Source organism: Coregonus lavaretus (assembly GCF_964263955.1).
Source record: "Coregonus lavaretus genome assembly, chromosome: 24".
Classification (NCBI taxonomy): Eukaryota; Metazoa; Chordata; class Actinopteri; order Salmoniformes; family Salmonidae; genus Coregonus; species Coregonus lavaretus.
The window spans coordinates 7844222-7861535 of record NC_140011.1 but is presented as its reverse complement, the minus strand read 5'-3'; the positions used below and the strand labels follow the sequence as shown (position 1 = coordinate 7861535).

Here is a 17314-nt window from a genome sequence, read left to right as displayed (position 1 = left end):
TTGCATTATAACGGGTAACAGGGAATTGGAACCAAAGGTATTTTCCTATTGTTTCGTTCTGAACAGACCACAATTTTTTTTTCATTTAGTTCCACTGTTCCGACTAGCAAAATAAAGTTCTGAACTGGTTCGAACCCCCAAAAAAGTTCCAGTTTATATTGTTCCTTTCTGTTCCTTTTTTAAACTCTGAAATCACGTTTTTACATTTAGCTCATTAAATGACTTCACCAATCAGTGCAGATAGAGCAGACAAGCTAGTTGTTTACATGCTTGATGGGCAGCTTGTTAGTTAGCTAACAAGCTTGTGTGTGCAGAGCGGTACCAGAATTAAAAACACGTCTTACCTTTTTGTCATACTAAATCCAATGTGAAATGTAATAACTAGGCCTATAGTATCCTTAACTAGCATTAAAAAAGTGTATCCATTCTTCTCTAGCTAATTCAAAATCTCTCTATCTTCTAAATCAAGCTTGTAACGTCAGTACAGTAGCCATACTTGGGATGGGGGGGGGGGGGGGGGGGGTGGGCAGGTAGCTTAGAACATGCACAGGCAAAGATTATCATCTTGCAGGCAGACACTGGAATACGTTTCTGAGTGACAGAGTGAGGGCTTTGCATAGGCGCTTTGTTGTGTTTTGTTGTGGGACTAGAAAAAAATGCCTGGAACAAAGTAATGTTATTAAATGGTTCCCTGCTTTAAAATAACGGTTCTGATTCCCTGAAACCGGTTCCATCCCCTAATAATATTATAATGCATTATAATATACCTTTGTGTGGGATACTTTTGCAAGTGGGTTAAAAAACAATACAACACTCTAACATGGACATTTTTCGGGATGCCTGTGTCAGTCATACGCAAATAATGCAATACAACACTCTAAAACATGGATATTTTTCAGTAAGTCAGGTTATAATGCATTATAACACCCTAGTGTGGGATACCCGTGTAAGTCAGGTTATAATAGTCATATAACATAGTCTATAACAGGTCATAACACATACCTTGACAATAGTCTATGTGCTTATTTGCGATCCAAACTCATATTGCTGATATTAGCATTGATGACTGAAAACAATACTCTCATGGGATATCACTATCAGTCCACTATTTTGGATGATTTTTTATACGACTGCATCCAAACAGCATCCAAGTCACAGTTCATCATGCCCAGAGAAATAGTAAACAACCAACTAGCTAATGTAGACCCGACTCGACTATTGACCAACTTTGTCAGTTAAGAGAACTGATACTGCTGGCTAAAAGAGGGTAAAGAAAGATGGCTATCTCTCCCACTCTCCCACTCGCCCACCAACCCCACCATAGACTACAAATAAGACTGTGTCCGTGCCCTCTCTCTGCATTACTGTGTCAGTGAGTGACCAGTTGGCATCAGATCAGAGATGGACAGGGCATGGCAGTGGGAGATTTCAGTCAGTAGATCTCATCCACTGCAGCTGGCATCGGCCCTAAAGCTTAACTAAGCCCTGGCTGCCTTCCACATTTATATTAGGACTTCTGAAGTTTCTGTTCCTATTTCTTCTGTTTCTCTTCATCTCCTTCTCTGAGATCAGTCTAATCTATCTGGGCCTTTGTCTTTTCTGGGACTTGTGCTTTACCTTTCATCTCAGTGACTTTGTTGGAGCCCAGGGTCGTGTTCATTAGGCACCAAACGGAAGAAAACCGCCTGAAACAAGAGGGACTACTGTCCAATAAGAAACACTCACATCCGTTTCAGAGCGCTTTAAACCATTTGACTGTTTTGTGCCCTAATGAACACGGTGACTGCTCTCAGTCCTGGTCTTTGAGCTCTGACCTCTGACCCCACAGGTAGCCCAGCCACGACCATCGGAACCTGACCTCCAACAGCCTCAACGACTTCTCTGACCAACCAGATAGAGACCAGGTGAGGATATTGTTGTGTGTGTGTCTGTGTTTGGGCACTCTAAATTTCAACTCCTGCTCTAACACTATGCAGGGTCAAGGAGTGGGCACAGTGTGTGTGTTTGTGTGTGATGGAGTGTGTTTCTAGGGGTGTGTGGCCTTGCTCGACTGATAAAGCCTACGAGCCTAACACACAAAGATAAGAAGCCCTGACACTCTCTCTTAAGTGTTTGGTACCAATGTTGCCACTCCTCGTGAAGTCTGCTGAAACCAGTACACAGACACAGTAACTAACTCCCGGAACAGTAGCTAATTTGTCAAGTTGCTCTGGCGTTTGATAAAACACCATGACCTTGCTTAGTTGATCATCTCCTCACCCGAGGTCTCTGTATGTTTAGGTTTTTTGCATTTCACTGGGACTAAGTAGTACGTCAGTGTCCCATTTAGGCCTTCATTTGAATATAGCGGCGTATTGACCTAAAGTGAAGGGCTGGTATGCATTCACCGTTGCACAGAGGTCAGTCTTTTCTGTTGCTACCGTGTTACATTCTCATTAAATAGACTTGTGGTTAAAGTGTATAACAGCAATGAACAGAAAGGACTTTATGATGTGTCCTTCATCATACTGCTTGTGAGTTAGTGAGTCACAGAGTGATAAATACGCTTTAATCTGTTTCTAAAGACGCTACGAGCTGCAGTGTTGCCACACAATACAGCATGCAATGCCTATGTGCTGGGGACGGGCTGTACTGTGCGGCCCATTTCATTCATGAAACTGTGTACAACTTTGGAGCATGTGAAATGTCCATTGTTAGAGTACCTTTACTGCTCTTCTCATTCTACTCTGATAAGGACAGTCCTTTCAAGCACCGTGTCTTTTCAATAGAGCACACATCAGATGTGTGTCAAGGCTAGGATTCATTGCCTTCTTTCTCTGTCTTGCTCTCTCTCTCTCTCTCTCTCTCTCTCTCTCTCTCTCTCTCTCTCTCTCTCTCTCTCTCTCTCTCTCTCTCTCTCTCTCTCCTCTCTCTCTCTCCTCTCTCTCTCTCTCTCTCTCTCTCTCTCTCTCTCTCTCTCTCTCTCTCTCTCTCTCTCTCTCCTCTCTCTCTCTCTCTCTTCATCTCTCTTTCTCCTCCCCCCTCACCATCTGTAGCTGAAGAATAAGTTCATGAAGAAGCTTCCTCGTGATGCCGAGGCATCTAATGTCCTGGTCGGAGAGGTGGACTTCCTGGACACGCCCTTCGTGGCGTTCGTCCGTCTGCAGCAGGCTGTCATGTTGGGATCTCTGACAGAGGTCCCCGTCCCTACCAGGTAACCAACTACAACCACCATCACCACCACAATCACAACCACACCAGAACTAAACAAACCCACCAAATATACCACATATCTCATTGCCTGTAGAGGCTGATTGGTACTGTAAGTATAGAGTTCAACCTCTAGTGACCACTGTTTTCTCCAATTTGGGCTTTTTAATGTAAGCTGTCTATTTCTGAATATCCTTCTACTTTTCTCTGTATTTCCTTTCAGGTTCCTATTCGTGCTGCTGGGGCCCAAAGGAAAAGCCAATCCTACCATGAGATCGGACGAGCTATCGCCACCTCCATGTCTGATGAGGTACGTGACCACTGTCCAGCCCACTTACACTGTATATTTACAAGGGTATGTGCAAGGAGTTGATGATTACTGTCCAGTCATCCTGGAGTTCTAGAACTTAGTCCGTGTGAATGTATTTTATATTTGTTAATCTGAGTGTGAGTCTATTGGTGCACTGCAGTGTTTGCCCTATGTTTAGTAAATGGAGTCTGGGCAGCTGAAGTATTAAGAGATTAACATAGGCAGAAAGAAGACTCCAGGCCATATATAGCACCCAGGTGGCATATGGCTCAACACAGTGTAGTCTAGGAAACTAAGATGTAGTGTCTTACACAAGGCTTTCTGGATCCTACAGTTGTAATTACCAAATCGGCAAGGCTTACAAGGTTGATCTGGGATTGAAGTCATGGTAAGGTTAGAATAGATTTTAGCCTTGTACTTCCACATTGATCTCGCGAGATTACATACAGTCAGGTCCATAATTATTGGCACCCTTGAAGATTAGCAAAAAAGACTGCATAAAATAAATAATACAAATACTGAGATATATTGTAGGCTCATTTTCTTGCTCATTTTTTGCTCATCTTTATCAAGGATGCCAAATAATTATGGACCTGACTGTTTATGATTTAATATCTGTGTAGTGAATCATATACACTACCGTTCAAAAGTTTGGGGTCACTTAGAAATGTCCTTGTTTTCGAAAGAAAAGCTATTTTTTGGTAGATTAAAAGAACATAAAATTGATCAGAAATACAGTGTACACATTGTTAATGTTGTAAATGGCTATTGTAGCTGGAAACGGCTGATTTTTAATGGAATATCTACATAGGCGTACAGAGGCCCATTATCAGCAACCATCAGTCCTGTGTTCCAATGGCACGTTGTGTTTGCTAATCCAAGTTTATCATTTTAAAAGGCTAATTGATCATTAGCCAACCCTTTTGCAATTATGTTAGCACAGCTTAAAACTGTTGTGCTGATTAAAGAAGCAACAAAACTGGCCTTCTTGAGACTAGTTGAGTATCTGGAGCATCAGCAATTGTGGGTTCGATTACAGGCTCAAAATGGCCAGAAACAAATAACTTTCTTCTGAAACTCGTCAGTCTATTCTTGTTCTGAGAAATGAAGGCTATTTCATGCGAGAAATTGCCAAGAAACTGAAGATCTTGTACAACGCTGTGTACTACTCCCTTCACAGAACAGCGCAAACTGGCTCTAACCAGAATAGAAAGAGGAGTGGGAGGCCCTGGTGCACAACTGAGCAAGAGGACAAATACATTAGAGTATCTAGTTTGAGAAACAGACGCCTCACAGGTCCTCAACTGGCAGCTTCATTAAATAGTACCCGCAAAACACCAGTCTCAACGTCAACAGTGAAGAGGTGACTCCGGGATGCTGACCTTCTAGGAAGAGTTGCAAAGAAAAAGCCATATCTCAGACTGCCCATCTTCATCTTTTTTTTTTATTGGCCAGTCTGAGATAATGGCTTTTTCTTTGCAACTCTTCCTAGAAGGTCAGCATCCCGGAGTCACCTCTTCACTGTTGACGTTGAGACTGGTGTTTTGCGGGTACTATTTAATGAAGCTGCCAGTTGAGGACCTGCAGCATCCCGGAGTCACCTCTTCACTGTTGACGTATAGTGACGTATAGTATAGTGGGTTTGCAACCCGGTACCACCTGTACGTAAAATTTATGCACGCATGACTGTAAGTCGCTTTGGATAAAATTGTCTGCTAATTGGCATATATATATATTTGTTTTATTATTAAGAGATAATGGCATATGGCTTATATAGATGGGATACTGTAAGTATTTACAGTGCCTTGCAAAAGTATTCATCCCCCTTGGCGTTTTTCCTATTTTGTTGCATTACAACCTGTAATTTAAATTGATTTTTATTTGGATTTCATGTAATGGACATACACAAAATAGTCCAAATTGGTGAAGTGAAATGAAAAAAATTACTTGTTTCCAAAAATTCTACTAAATAAATAACGGAAAAGTGGTGCGTGCATATGTATTCACCCCCTTTGCTATGAAGCCCCTAAATAAGATCTGTTGCAACCAATTATCTTCAGAAGTCACATAATTAGTTAAATAAAGTCCACCTGTGTGCAATCTAAGTGTCACATGATCTGTCACATGATCTCAGGATATATACACCTGTTCTGAAAGGCCCCAGAGTCTACAACACCACTAAGCAAGGGGCACCACCAAGCAAGCAGCACCATGAAGACCAAGGAGTTCTCCAAACAGGTCAGGGACAAAGTTGTGGAGAAGTACAGATCAGGGTTGGGTTATAAAAAAATATCCATTATTAATAAATGGAAAGAATATGGCACCACAACAAACCTGCCAAGAGAGGGCCGCCCACCAAAACTCACGGACCAGGCAAGGAGGGCATTAATCAGAGAGGCAACAAAGAGACCAAAGATAACCCTGAAGGAGCTGCAAAGCTCCACAGCGGAGATTGGAGTATCTGTCCATAGGACCACTTTAAGCCGTACACTTCACAGAGCTGGGCTTTACGGAAGAGTGGCCAGAGAAAAGCCATTGCTTAAAGAAAAAATTAAGCAATCACGTTTGGTGTTTGCCAAAAGGCATGTGGGAGACTCCCAAACATATGGAAGAAGGCACTCTGGTCAGATGAGACTAAAATTGAGCTTTTTGGCCATCAAGGAAAACGCTATGTCTGGCGCAAACCCAACACCTCTCATCACCCCGAGAACACCATCCCCACAGTGTAGTGTGGTGGTGGTAGCATCATGCCATGGGGATGTTTTTCATCGGCAGGGACTGGGAAACTGTTCAGAATTGAGGGAATGATGGATGGCGCTAAATACAGGGACATTCTTGAGGGAAACCTCTTCACCTTCCAGCAGGACAATGACCCTAAGCATACTGCTAAAGCAACACTCGAGTGGTTTAAGGGGAAACATTTAAATGTCTTGGAATGGCCTAGTCAAATCCGAGACCTCAATCCAATTGAGAATCTGTGGTATGACTTGAAGATTGCTGTACACCAGCGGAACCCATCCAACTTGAATGAGCTGGAGCAGTTTTGCCTTGAAGAATGGGCAAAGAATCCCAGTGGCTAGATGTGCCAAGCTTATAGAGACATACCCCAAGATACTTGCAGCTGTAATTGCTGCAAAAGGTGGCTCAACAAAGTATTGACTTTGGGGGGGTGAATAGTTATGCACGCTCAAGTTTTCTGTTTTTTGTCTTATTTCTTGTTTGTTTCACAATAAAAAATATTTTGCATCTGTGGTAGGCATGTTGTGTAAATCAAATAATACAAACCACCCAGAAAATCCATTTTAATTCCAGGTTGTAAGGCAACAAAATAGGAAAAATGCCAAGGGGGTGAATACTTTCGCAAGCCACTGTACATACAAATGGATGATAATGATTAGGATCCAATTACTCTGATCACAATATCAGGAAGAGACAAGTGTGAAACGAGAAATGATTGGTTGTGTGCTGCTGTTGATGTTAATAAGGTTTCTCATTGGTTGTGTTTTGGTCAGGTGTTCCATGACATTGCCTACAAGGCCAAGGACAGACAGGACCTGCTGGCAGGCATCGAGGAGTTCCTGGATGAGGTCATCGTCCTACCCCCTGGGGAGTGGGACCCTGACATCAGGATAGAACCCCCCAAGTCCCTGCCCTCTTCTGACAAGAGGTACAGCACTGCCACACACACCGCTGGTCCTAGTAGGGTTACAAAATTCTGTAAACTTTCCTAGTTCCAGAAAATTACATAAATTGCGCATGTTTCTTTTTAAAAGATACCAGGACTATTCCCTCTCTTTCCTCCAAACTGGGTACTCATGGTGGACGATAAACAATCAGATGTGTGTTGGAGAGTGATGTCTGTGGGTTAACCTACTGTTTGTGTCTGTATAGGAAGAACCAGTATAATGCTGGGGGTGGAGGGGATGGGCCCCAGATGAACGGGGACACACATGGACATGACGGGGGTCAGGGAGGAGGAGGGGGACATGGACATGTCGGAGAAGAGCTCATGAACACTGGAAAGTAAGGATGACACTGCTCATTACTACTTGCCTAAACCATATGATATGGTGTAGTATTGAATAACAGAGCCGTCTTCAACTGTTGCCAATAACAACAAGTAGTACATTGATAGAATGTCACTCAGCAGGGCCTCAACTCTCACTGAAATCGGAATGCTACAACTATTTACTATAACACTGTAACTCCACGCATGTCACTAAGGAATTCCAGGAAATTACACCTCAGGTGTGTGGCCAAAGCAAGACACTATTTACCATTGCCTTTTCACCATGTGCCACACATTGATTTGTGATGAGACAGCATCTTTAGTAATCTCGTAAACCAGACAGATACAGTAGCTACGCTGACCAAAACAGAATGGGGATCGTAGCGATCCATCTCCTTTACGAGGATTTTACATCTTTATAATAATGCTATAACAATAATTAAAACTTTGTGGCATAAATGTAAAATGTCACTGTCACATTTTCATTGTTAAGGTTTTGCGGCGGCCTCATTTTGGACATCAAGCGGAAGCTGCCATTCTTCGCCAGTGATTTCTATGACGCCATTCACATCCAGTCGCTGTCCGCCATCTTGTTCATCTACCTAGGCACTGTGACCAATGCAATCACCTTCGGAGGGTTGCTAGGAGATGCTACGGAAAACATGCAGGTGAGCCCCACCTGTTTATATGTCTTTGTGAAACAGAACCAGTTGAAATATTTATTATATATACAGTACCTGTCAAAAGTTTGGACACACCTACTCATTCAAGGGTTTTTCTTTATTTTTACTATTTTCTACATTGTAGGATAATAGTGAAGACATCAAAATAATAATAACACATATGGAATCATGTAGTAACCAGAAAAGCGTTAAACAAATCAAAATATATTTCATATTTGAGATTCTACAAATAGCCACCCTTTGCCTTGATGACAGCTTTGCACACTCTTGGCATTCTCTCAACCAGCTTCACCTGGAATGCTTTTCCAACAGTCTTGAAGGAGTTCCCACATATGCTGAGCACTTGTTGGCTGCTTTTCCTTCACTCTGCGGTCCGACTGTCACGCCCTGACTCAGGGGACTCGTATATGTTGAGTCAGGGTGTGTATATTCTTTGTTATGTAGTATTTTCTATGTGGGATCTAGTATGTATAGTTCTATGTTGGCCGGTGTGGTTCCCAATCAGAGGCAGCTGTCGCTCGTTGTCTCTGATTGGGGACCATACTTAGGCAGCCTATTGGCACTATTGAGTTGTGGGATCTTGTTCCGGGTTAAGGTTTGTTGTATCTACCTTAGGACTTCACGTTTCGTTTATTGTTTTGTCGTGTGTTTATTTAGTTGAATAAACATGTACGTATATCACGCTGCGCCTTGGTCTGTCCCGTCATTAGACGAACGTGACACCGACTCATCCCAAACCATCTCAATTGGGTTGAGGTCGGGTGATTGTGGAGGCCAGGTCATCTGATGCAGCACTCCATCGCTCTCCTTCTTGGTAAAATAGCTATTACACGGCCTGGAGGTGTGTTGGGTCATTGTCCTGTTGAAAAACAAATGATAGTCCCACTAAGCCCAAACCAGATGGGATGGCGTATCGCTGCAGAATGCTGTAGTAGCCATGCTGGTTAAGTGTGCCTTGAATTCTAAATCAATCACAGACAGTGTAACCAGCAAAGCACCCACACACCATGACACCTCCTCCATGCTTTACGGTGGGAAATACACATGCAGAGATCATCCGTTCACCCACACCGTGTCTCACAAAGACACGGCGGTTGGAACCAAAAATCTCAAATTTGGACTCCAGACCAAAGAACACATTTTCACCGGTATAATGTCCATTGTTCGTGTTCCTTGGCCCAAACAGGTCTCTTCTTCTTATTGGTTTCCTTTAGTAGTGGTTTCTTTGCAGCAATTCAACCATGAAGGCCTGTGGTCCTCTGTAGCTCAATTGGTAGAGCATGGCACTTGTAATGCCAGGGTAGTGGGTTCGATCTACGGGACCACCCATATGTAAAAATGTATGCACACATGACTGTAAGTCGCTTTGGAGAAAAGCGTCTGCTAAATGGCATATTATTATTATTCACTCAGTCCCCTCTGAACAGTTGATGTTGAGATGTGTTTGTGACTTGAACTCTGTGAAGCATTTATTTGGGCTGCAATTTCTGAGGCTGGTAACTCTAATGAACTTATCCTCTGCAGCAGAGGTAACTCTGGGTCTTCCATTCCTGTGGTGGTCCTCATGAGAGCCAGTTTCATCATAGCGCTTGATGGTTTTTGCGACTGCACTTGAAGAAACTTTCACAGTTCTTGAAATGTTCCAGATTGACTGACCTTCATGTCTTAAAGTAAAGATGGACTGTCGTTTCTCTTTGCTTATTTGAGCTGTTCTTGCCATAATATGGACTTGGTCTTTTACCAAATAGGGCTATCTTCTGTATACCCCCACACCTTGTCACAACACAACTGATTTGCTCAAATGCATTAAGAAGGAAAGGTATTCCACAAATTAACTTTTAAGAAGGCACACCTGTTAATTGAAAGAAATTCCAGGTGACTACCTCATGAAGCTGGATGAGAGAATGCCAAGAGTGTGCAAAGCTGTCATCAAGGCAAAGGGTGGCTATTTGAAGAATCTCAAATATAAAATATATTTTGATTTGTTTTTGCATAAGCATGACTGGATTTAAGCAATGGCAAATACTTTATTAATAATTCATAATGAGGGACAGGAGTTTGACCTGTGACCTCAACAGGACCCTAGTTGTAGCATATAACTGGGAACCGGAGTTTTGTCTTGCTCAGTTCACGTGGTCAGGAAAACTCCTTGTCATAGTAACATCATGGCAAATGCTCAACTTCTACATCTAAATTGCTTTACATCTCCTTATAGCTCATCTTGTAATGTAGGCTATAGTATAATTAACCTGACCTGGGACACATCGCCCTGCCCTACTTGTGCAGTTGCCACTAACTGTGTGTTAAGGTCATATGCCAAGACAGATGTGTGCATATTGCTGGCTAGGATGATCTGGTTTACTGTAGGGACGCAGGCGGCTTGTTGAGTGTTAGAGTATGAAGTGGGAGAGTTGGGGAGAGTACAACTAATCACACAAGTTTATTCAGTTACGTCAGTCGAGGCAGGCACGCGTGAGCTGAGGAGAGCTGGCCTCAGGGGATTTGGCTCCACTAGAAATAACCACAGATCCAGATTACTCAGCTAGCCTCGTCACTGCCCCGTCTCCTCCGTCCTCCCCCAGCCTCACTCCACTGTGTGGGAGGAGGGGAAGGGAATCCCTCTCCTGACCTTTCCCAGAAGCCATAGCTATCCAAGCCTCAGTGCACAGTGTTCCAGGCTGCGTAGCTCTGATCCTGCATCCCAGCTGTCCACTGTCTCCCGACCCAGGCCTAGTGATGGTATGTAAAAGACAGCTAGTATAAACACATGATGGCACAATGTGAACTTGAACAGGGCTGTCTGTCCTGATTGGCCAGTATAACAGCTCTGTGTATGTCTGGAGCTGTGTGATGGGGGAAATAGAACACTCGCTGAATCGGCAGATTGATATCATGATGTGGAAAGCTTAAAATCAAATGAAATTGCATTTATCACGTGCTTCGTAAACAACAGGTGAAGACTAACACTGAAATGCTTACCAACAATGCAGAGAGAAAAATATATAAATAATAGAACAAATAATAACGAGGAATAAATACACAATGAGGAACGATAACTTGGCTACACAGTGCCTTTGAAAAGTATTCAGACCCCTTGACTTTTCCCACATTTTGTTCTGTTACAGCCTTATTCCAAAATTGATTAAATATGTATTTTTTTCCAGCAATATACACACAATACCCCATAATGACAAAGCAAAAACAGTTTTTTAGATTGTTTTGCTAATTTCTAAAAACTAAAAAACAGATATACCTTATTTACATAAGTATTCAGACACTTTGCTCTGATACTTGAAATTGAGATCAGGTGCATTCTGTTTCCATTCATCATCCTTGAGATGTTTCTACAACTTGATTGGAGTCCACCTGTGGTAAATTCAATTGATTGGACATGATTTGGAAAGGCACACACCTGTCTATATAAGGTCCCTCAGTTGACAGTGCATGTCATAGAAAAAACCAAGCCATGAGGTCGAAGGAATTGTCTGTAGAGCTCCGAGACAGGATCGTGTCGAGGCACAGATCTGGGGAAGGGTACCAAAAAACGTCTGCAGCATTGAAGGCCACCAAGAACACAGTGGCCTCCATCATTCTTAAATGTAGCTCAGTTGGTAGAGCATGGCGCTTGCAATGCCAGGGTTGTGGGTTCGTTTCCCACGGGGTGCCAGTATGAAAAATGTATGCACTCACTAACTGTAAGTCGCTCTGGATAAGAGCGTCTGCTAAATGACTAAAATGTCACTGTAAATGGAAGAAGTTTGGAACCACCAAGACTCTTCCTAGAGCTGGCTGCCCAGCCAAACTGAGCAATCTGGGGAGAAGGGCCTTGGTCAGGTAGGTGACCAAGAACCCGATGGTCACTCTGACAGAGCTATAGAGTTCCTCTGTGGAGATGGGAGAACCTTCCAGAAGGACAACCATCTCTGCAGCACTCCACCAATCAGGCCTTTCTGGGAGAGTGTCCAGACGGAAGCCACTCCTCAGTTATTGGCACATGACAGCCCGCTTGGAGTTTGCCAAAAGGCAGCTAAAGACTCTCAGACCATGAAAAACAAGATTCTCTGGTCTGATGAAACCAAGATTGAATTCTTTGGCCTGAATGCCAAGTGTCATGTCTTGAGGAAACCTGGCACCACCCCTAAGGTGAAGAATGGTGGTGGGGATGTTTTTCAGCGGCAGGGACTGGGAGAATAGTCAGGATCGAGGCAAAGATGAACGGAGCAAAGTACAGAGAGATCTTTGATAAAAACCTGCTCCAGAGCACTCAGGACCTCAGACTGGGGTGAAGGTTCACCTTCCAACAGGACAACAACCCTAAGCACACAGCCAAGGCAGGAGTGGCTTCGGGACAAGTCTCTGAATGTCCTTGAGTGGCCCAGCCAGAGCCCGGACTTGAACCCGATCGATTATCTCTGGAGAGACCTGAATATAGCGGTACAGCAACGCTCCCCAACCGACCTGACAGAGCTTGAGAAGATCTGCAGAGGAATGGGAGAAACTCCCCAAATACAGGTGTGCCAAGCTTGTAGTATTATACCCAAGAAGACTCGAGGCTGTATTCACTGCCAAAGGTGTTTAAACAAAGTACTGAGTATATATATATATATTTTTTTTTTTTGCTTTGTCATTATGGGGTATTGTGTATTCATTGAGGAAAAAAACAATTTAATCAATTTTAAAATAAGGTTGTAATGTAACAAAATGTGGAAAAATTCAAGGGGTCTGAATACTTTCCAAATGCACTGTATACACGGGGTACCAGTACAAAGTCGATGTGCAGGGGTACAAGGTAATTGAGGTAGATATAGGGATAAAGTAGGGATAAAGTGACTAGGCAACAGGATAGATAATAAATGGTAGCAGCATTGTATGTGATGAGTCAAAAGAGTTAGTGCAAAAAGGGTCAATGCAGATAGTTAAATAGTTAACCAATAGCTACCCGGACTAAGTATTTAGAAGTCTTATGGCTTGGGGGTAGAAGCTGTTCAGGGTCCTGTTGGTTCCAAATTTGGTGCATCGGTACCTCTTTCCGTGTGGTAGCAGAGAGAACAGTTTATGACTTGGGTGGCTGGAGTATTTGACCATTTTTAGGGCCTTCCTCTGACACCGCCTGGTATAGAGGCCCTGGATGGCAGGGAGCTCGGCCCTAGTGATGTACTGGGCCGTACGCACTACCTTCTGTAGTGCCTTACAGTCGGATGCCAAGCAGTTGCCATACCAAGCGGTGATGCAGCCAATCAAGATGCTCTCATTGGTGCAGCTGTATAACCTTTTGAGGATCTGAGGCCCCATGCCAAATCTTTTCAGCCCCCTGAGGGGGAAGAGGCATTGTCGTGCCTTCTTCACGACTGTGTTGGTTTGTGTGGACCATGATAATTCCTTAGTGATGTGGTCATTGAGGAACTTGAAACTCTCAACCCGCTCCACTACAGCTCCTTTGATGTGGATTGGGGCGTGCTCTGCTCTCCTTTTCGCTGACATTAAGGTAGAGGTTGTTGTCCTGGCACCACACTGCCAGGTCACTGACCTCCCTATAGGCTGTCTCATTGTCGTTGGTGATCAGGCCAACCACCGTCGTGCCGTCAGCAAACTTAATGATGGTGTTGAAGTCGTGCGCGGCCACGCAGACGTATATGAACAGGGAGTACAGGAGGGAACTAAGCATGCACCCCTGAGGGGCCCCCGTGTTGGGGGTCAGCGTGGCGGATGTGTTATTGCCTACCCTCATCACCTGGGGGCGTCCCGTCAGGAAGTCCAGGATCCAGATGCAGAGGGAGGTGTTCAGTCCCAGGATCCTGAGCTTAGTGATGAGCATTGAGGGGACTACAGTGCCTTCAGAAAGTATTCAGACCCCTGAACTTCTTCCACATTTTGTTGTGTTACAGCCTAAATTTAAAATTGATTAAATTGAGATTATTTTTGCCCCATAATGTCAAAGTGGAATTATGTTTTTAGAAATGTTTACAAATTAATTAAAAAGGAAAAGCTGAAATGCCTTGAGTCAATAAGTATTCAACCCCATTGTTATTGTAAAAGTTTGTTTAACAAGACATAATAAGTTGCATGGACTCACTCGGTGTGCAATAATGGTGTTTAACATGGTTTTTGAATGACTACCTCATCTCTGTACCCCACACATACAATTATCTGTAAGGTCTCTCCATCGAGCAGTGAATTTCCAACACAAAGACCAGGGAGGTTTTCCAATGCCTTGCAAAGAAGGGCAGCTATTGGTAGATGTGTAAAAAAAAGCAGACATTGAATATCCATTTGAACATGATGACGTTATTAATTACACTTTGGACGGTGTATCAATACACCCAGTCACTACAAAGATACAGGCGTCCTTCCTAACTCAGTTGCCGGAGAATAAGGAAACCACTCAGGGATTTCACCATGAGGCCAATGGTGACATTAAAACTGTTTGTTTAATGGCTGTGATAGGAGAAAACTGAGGCATGGATCATCAACATTGTGGTTACTCCACAAAACTAACCTAATTGACAGAGTGAAAATAAGGAAGCCACTAAAGAATAAAAATATTCAAAAAATGCATCCTGTTTGCAAAAAGTCACTAAAGTAATACAGCAAAAAATGTGGCAAAGCAATTCACTTTTTGTCCTAAATAAAAAAGGGTTATGTTTGGGACAAATCCAATACAACTGAGTACCACTCTTCATATTTTCAAGCATAGTGTTGGCTGCATCATGTTATGGGTATTCTCGTAATCGTTAAGGACTGGGGAGTTTTTCAAGATAAAAAAATAAACTGAATGGAGCTAAGCACAGGAAAAATCCTTTCTGAAAAACCTGGTTCAGTCTGCATTCCACCTGACACTGGGAGATAAATTCACCTTTCAGCAGGACAATAACCTAAAACACAAGGCCACATCTACACTGGAGTTGCTTACTAAGAAGACAGTGAATGTTCCTGGCCGTGATACAGTTTTGACTTACCTACATATAAATACATATAAACTCAGCAAAAAAAGAAACCATAAACAATGAATGAACATGCACCTGTGGAACGGTCGTTAAGACACTAACAGCTTACAGACGGTAGGCAATTAAGGTCACAGTTATGAAAACTTAGGACACTAAAGAGGCCTTTCTACTGACTCTGAAAAACACCAAAAGAAAGAAGGAGTGTCCCTGATCATCTGCATGAACGTGCCTTAGGCATGCTGCAAGGAGGCATGAGGACTGCAGATGTGGCCAGGGAAAATAAATTACAATGTCCGTACTGTGAGACGCCTAAGACAGCGCTACAGGGAGACCGGACGGACAGCTGATGGTCCTCGCAGTGGCAGACCACTTGTAACAGGATCGGTACATCCGACAATCCAACCTGAGGGACAGGTACAGGATGGCAACAACAACTGCCCGAGTTACACCAGGAACGCACAATCCATCCATCAGTGCTCAGACTGTCCGCAATAGGCTGAGAGAGGCTGGACTGAGGGTTTGTAGGCCTGTTGTAAGGCAGGTCCTCACCAGACATCACCGGCAACAATGTCGCCTATGGGCACAAACCCACCATCTCTGGACCAGATAGGACTGGCAAAAAGTGCTCTTCACTGACGAGTCGCGGTTTTGTCTCACCAGGGGTGATGGTCAGATTTGCGTTTATCGTTGAAGGAATGAGCGTTACACCGAGGCCTGTACTCTGGAGCGGGATCGATTTGGAGGTGGAGGGTCCGTCATGGTCTGGGGCGGTGCGTCACAGCATCATCGGACTGAGCTTGTTGTCATTGCAGGCAATCTCAACGCTGTGCATTACAGGGAAGACATGCTGACTGTTACTTTTGATTTTGACCCCCCCTTTGTTCAGGGACACATTATTCCAGTTCTGTTAGTCACATGTCTGTGGGACTTGTTCAGTTTATGTCTCAGTTGTTGAATCTTTTTATGTTCATACAAATATTTACACATGTTAGGTTTGCTGAAAATAAACGCAGTTGACAGTGAGAGGACATTTCTTTTTTTGCTGAGTTTACATACATATACAGTTGAAGTTGAAAGTTTACATACACCTTAGCCAAATACATTTAAACTCAGTTTTTCACAATTCCTGACATGTAATCCTAGTAGTTTTAGGTCAGTTGGAATCACCACTTTATTTTAAGAATGTGAAATGTCAGAATAATAGTAGAGAGAATTGTATCACCAGTTATTAGTTGTTGTTAGTTGTTATTAGTCCCATCCTTCAGCTCCATTCAACACCTCCCATCTATCTCTTAACACCATCCCTATTGGATTTATTTTTGCTATATATTTTTCAACTTTACTGTGATGTTTCACAAAAGTTCTGAACCCTTCTATTCTCATTGTTTAGACAAATTGTAAATTGAAAATAAACATTTTTGCTAAAAGTATTATTATATTATTGATCGATTGACTATGACTTTTCAGATCACCCAGTAGTGCTATCTGTAGGGTTCGCTCCAGGTAAATATTGCAATCCTTCAGCCAATCATTTTGCATATCAGTTCATAAACACTATGCCATGGAATTGGTTAGTCAAAAATCTCTTCCCAACTATTTTGCAATTTATATGGGATGGCTGTCAATCCTTTGGTCCTTAAATGAAACTGGTATGCTTTTTCATTTATCACAATTTTCTTTAACCAATTATGTTATTTAATGCAGGACCGACAGACAAGTTCCTTACCTTTTCCCCCTTCCACTTTCCTCTTTCATTTTTGCGGTAATGATGCAATTATTTGGTAGTCATTTTGGGTAGAGCAGACATTTCCATATGTTCTTGCTAGCTGCATGTGCGACATAACTCTACCAGTCCTACCTATGATATTATTTACGAGGATTTTTTATTCAAAACTCTTTTTATCAATTATTATATTTGAGTTTAACCACAAAATTTGTCGCATTATTTGTTCTGTCGTTTCTGGAGGATTAAATTGAAATTGCAACCAATTTCTATGGCTTGTTTTAGAAATAGTGATATTTGGGAGATTATTTCCTTTTCAAATAACTGAAAGTGAGAGGTTGTAATCGGAATAAAGGGAAAAAGGCCATTTTTGAACATGGGATGAGACAATCTTACTAATTGGCTAGAGAAACAGTTCGGATTTAAGTATAACTTTTGTATGACTGAAGCTTTTAG

At 42.7% G+C, this 17314-nt stretch overlaps 1 protein-coding gene across 1 annotated transcript in view; it reads left to right on the top strand.

The window, feature by feature from the left end:
* Positions 1-17314, top strand: part of LOC311099387 (electrogenic sodium bicarbonate cotransporter 1-like) — a gene marked incomplete at its 5' end in the record, with an annotated part of 47048 nt that overhangs the window by 5226 nt on the left and 24508 nt on the right. The window contains 8 exon segments of the mRNA XM_084140088.1: positions 1829-1840; positions 1843-1904; positions 3036-3193; positions 3413-3450; positions 3453-3499; positions 7012-7166; positions 7391-7522; positions 8002-8176. Coding sequence (XP_083996214.1) covers positions 1829-1840; positions 1843-1904; positions 3036-3193; positions 3413-3450; positions 3453-3499; positions 7012-7166; positions 7391-7522; positions 8002-8176 — 779 coding nt within the window.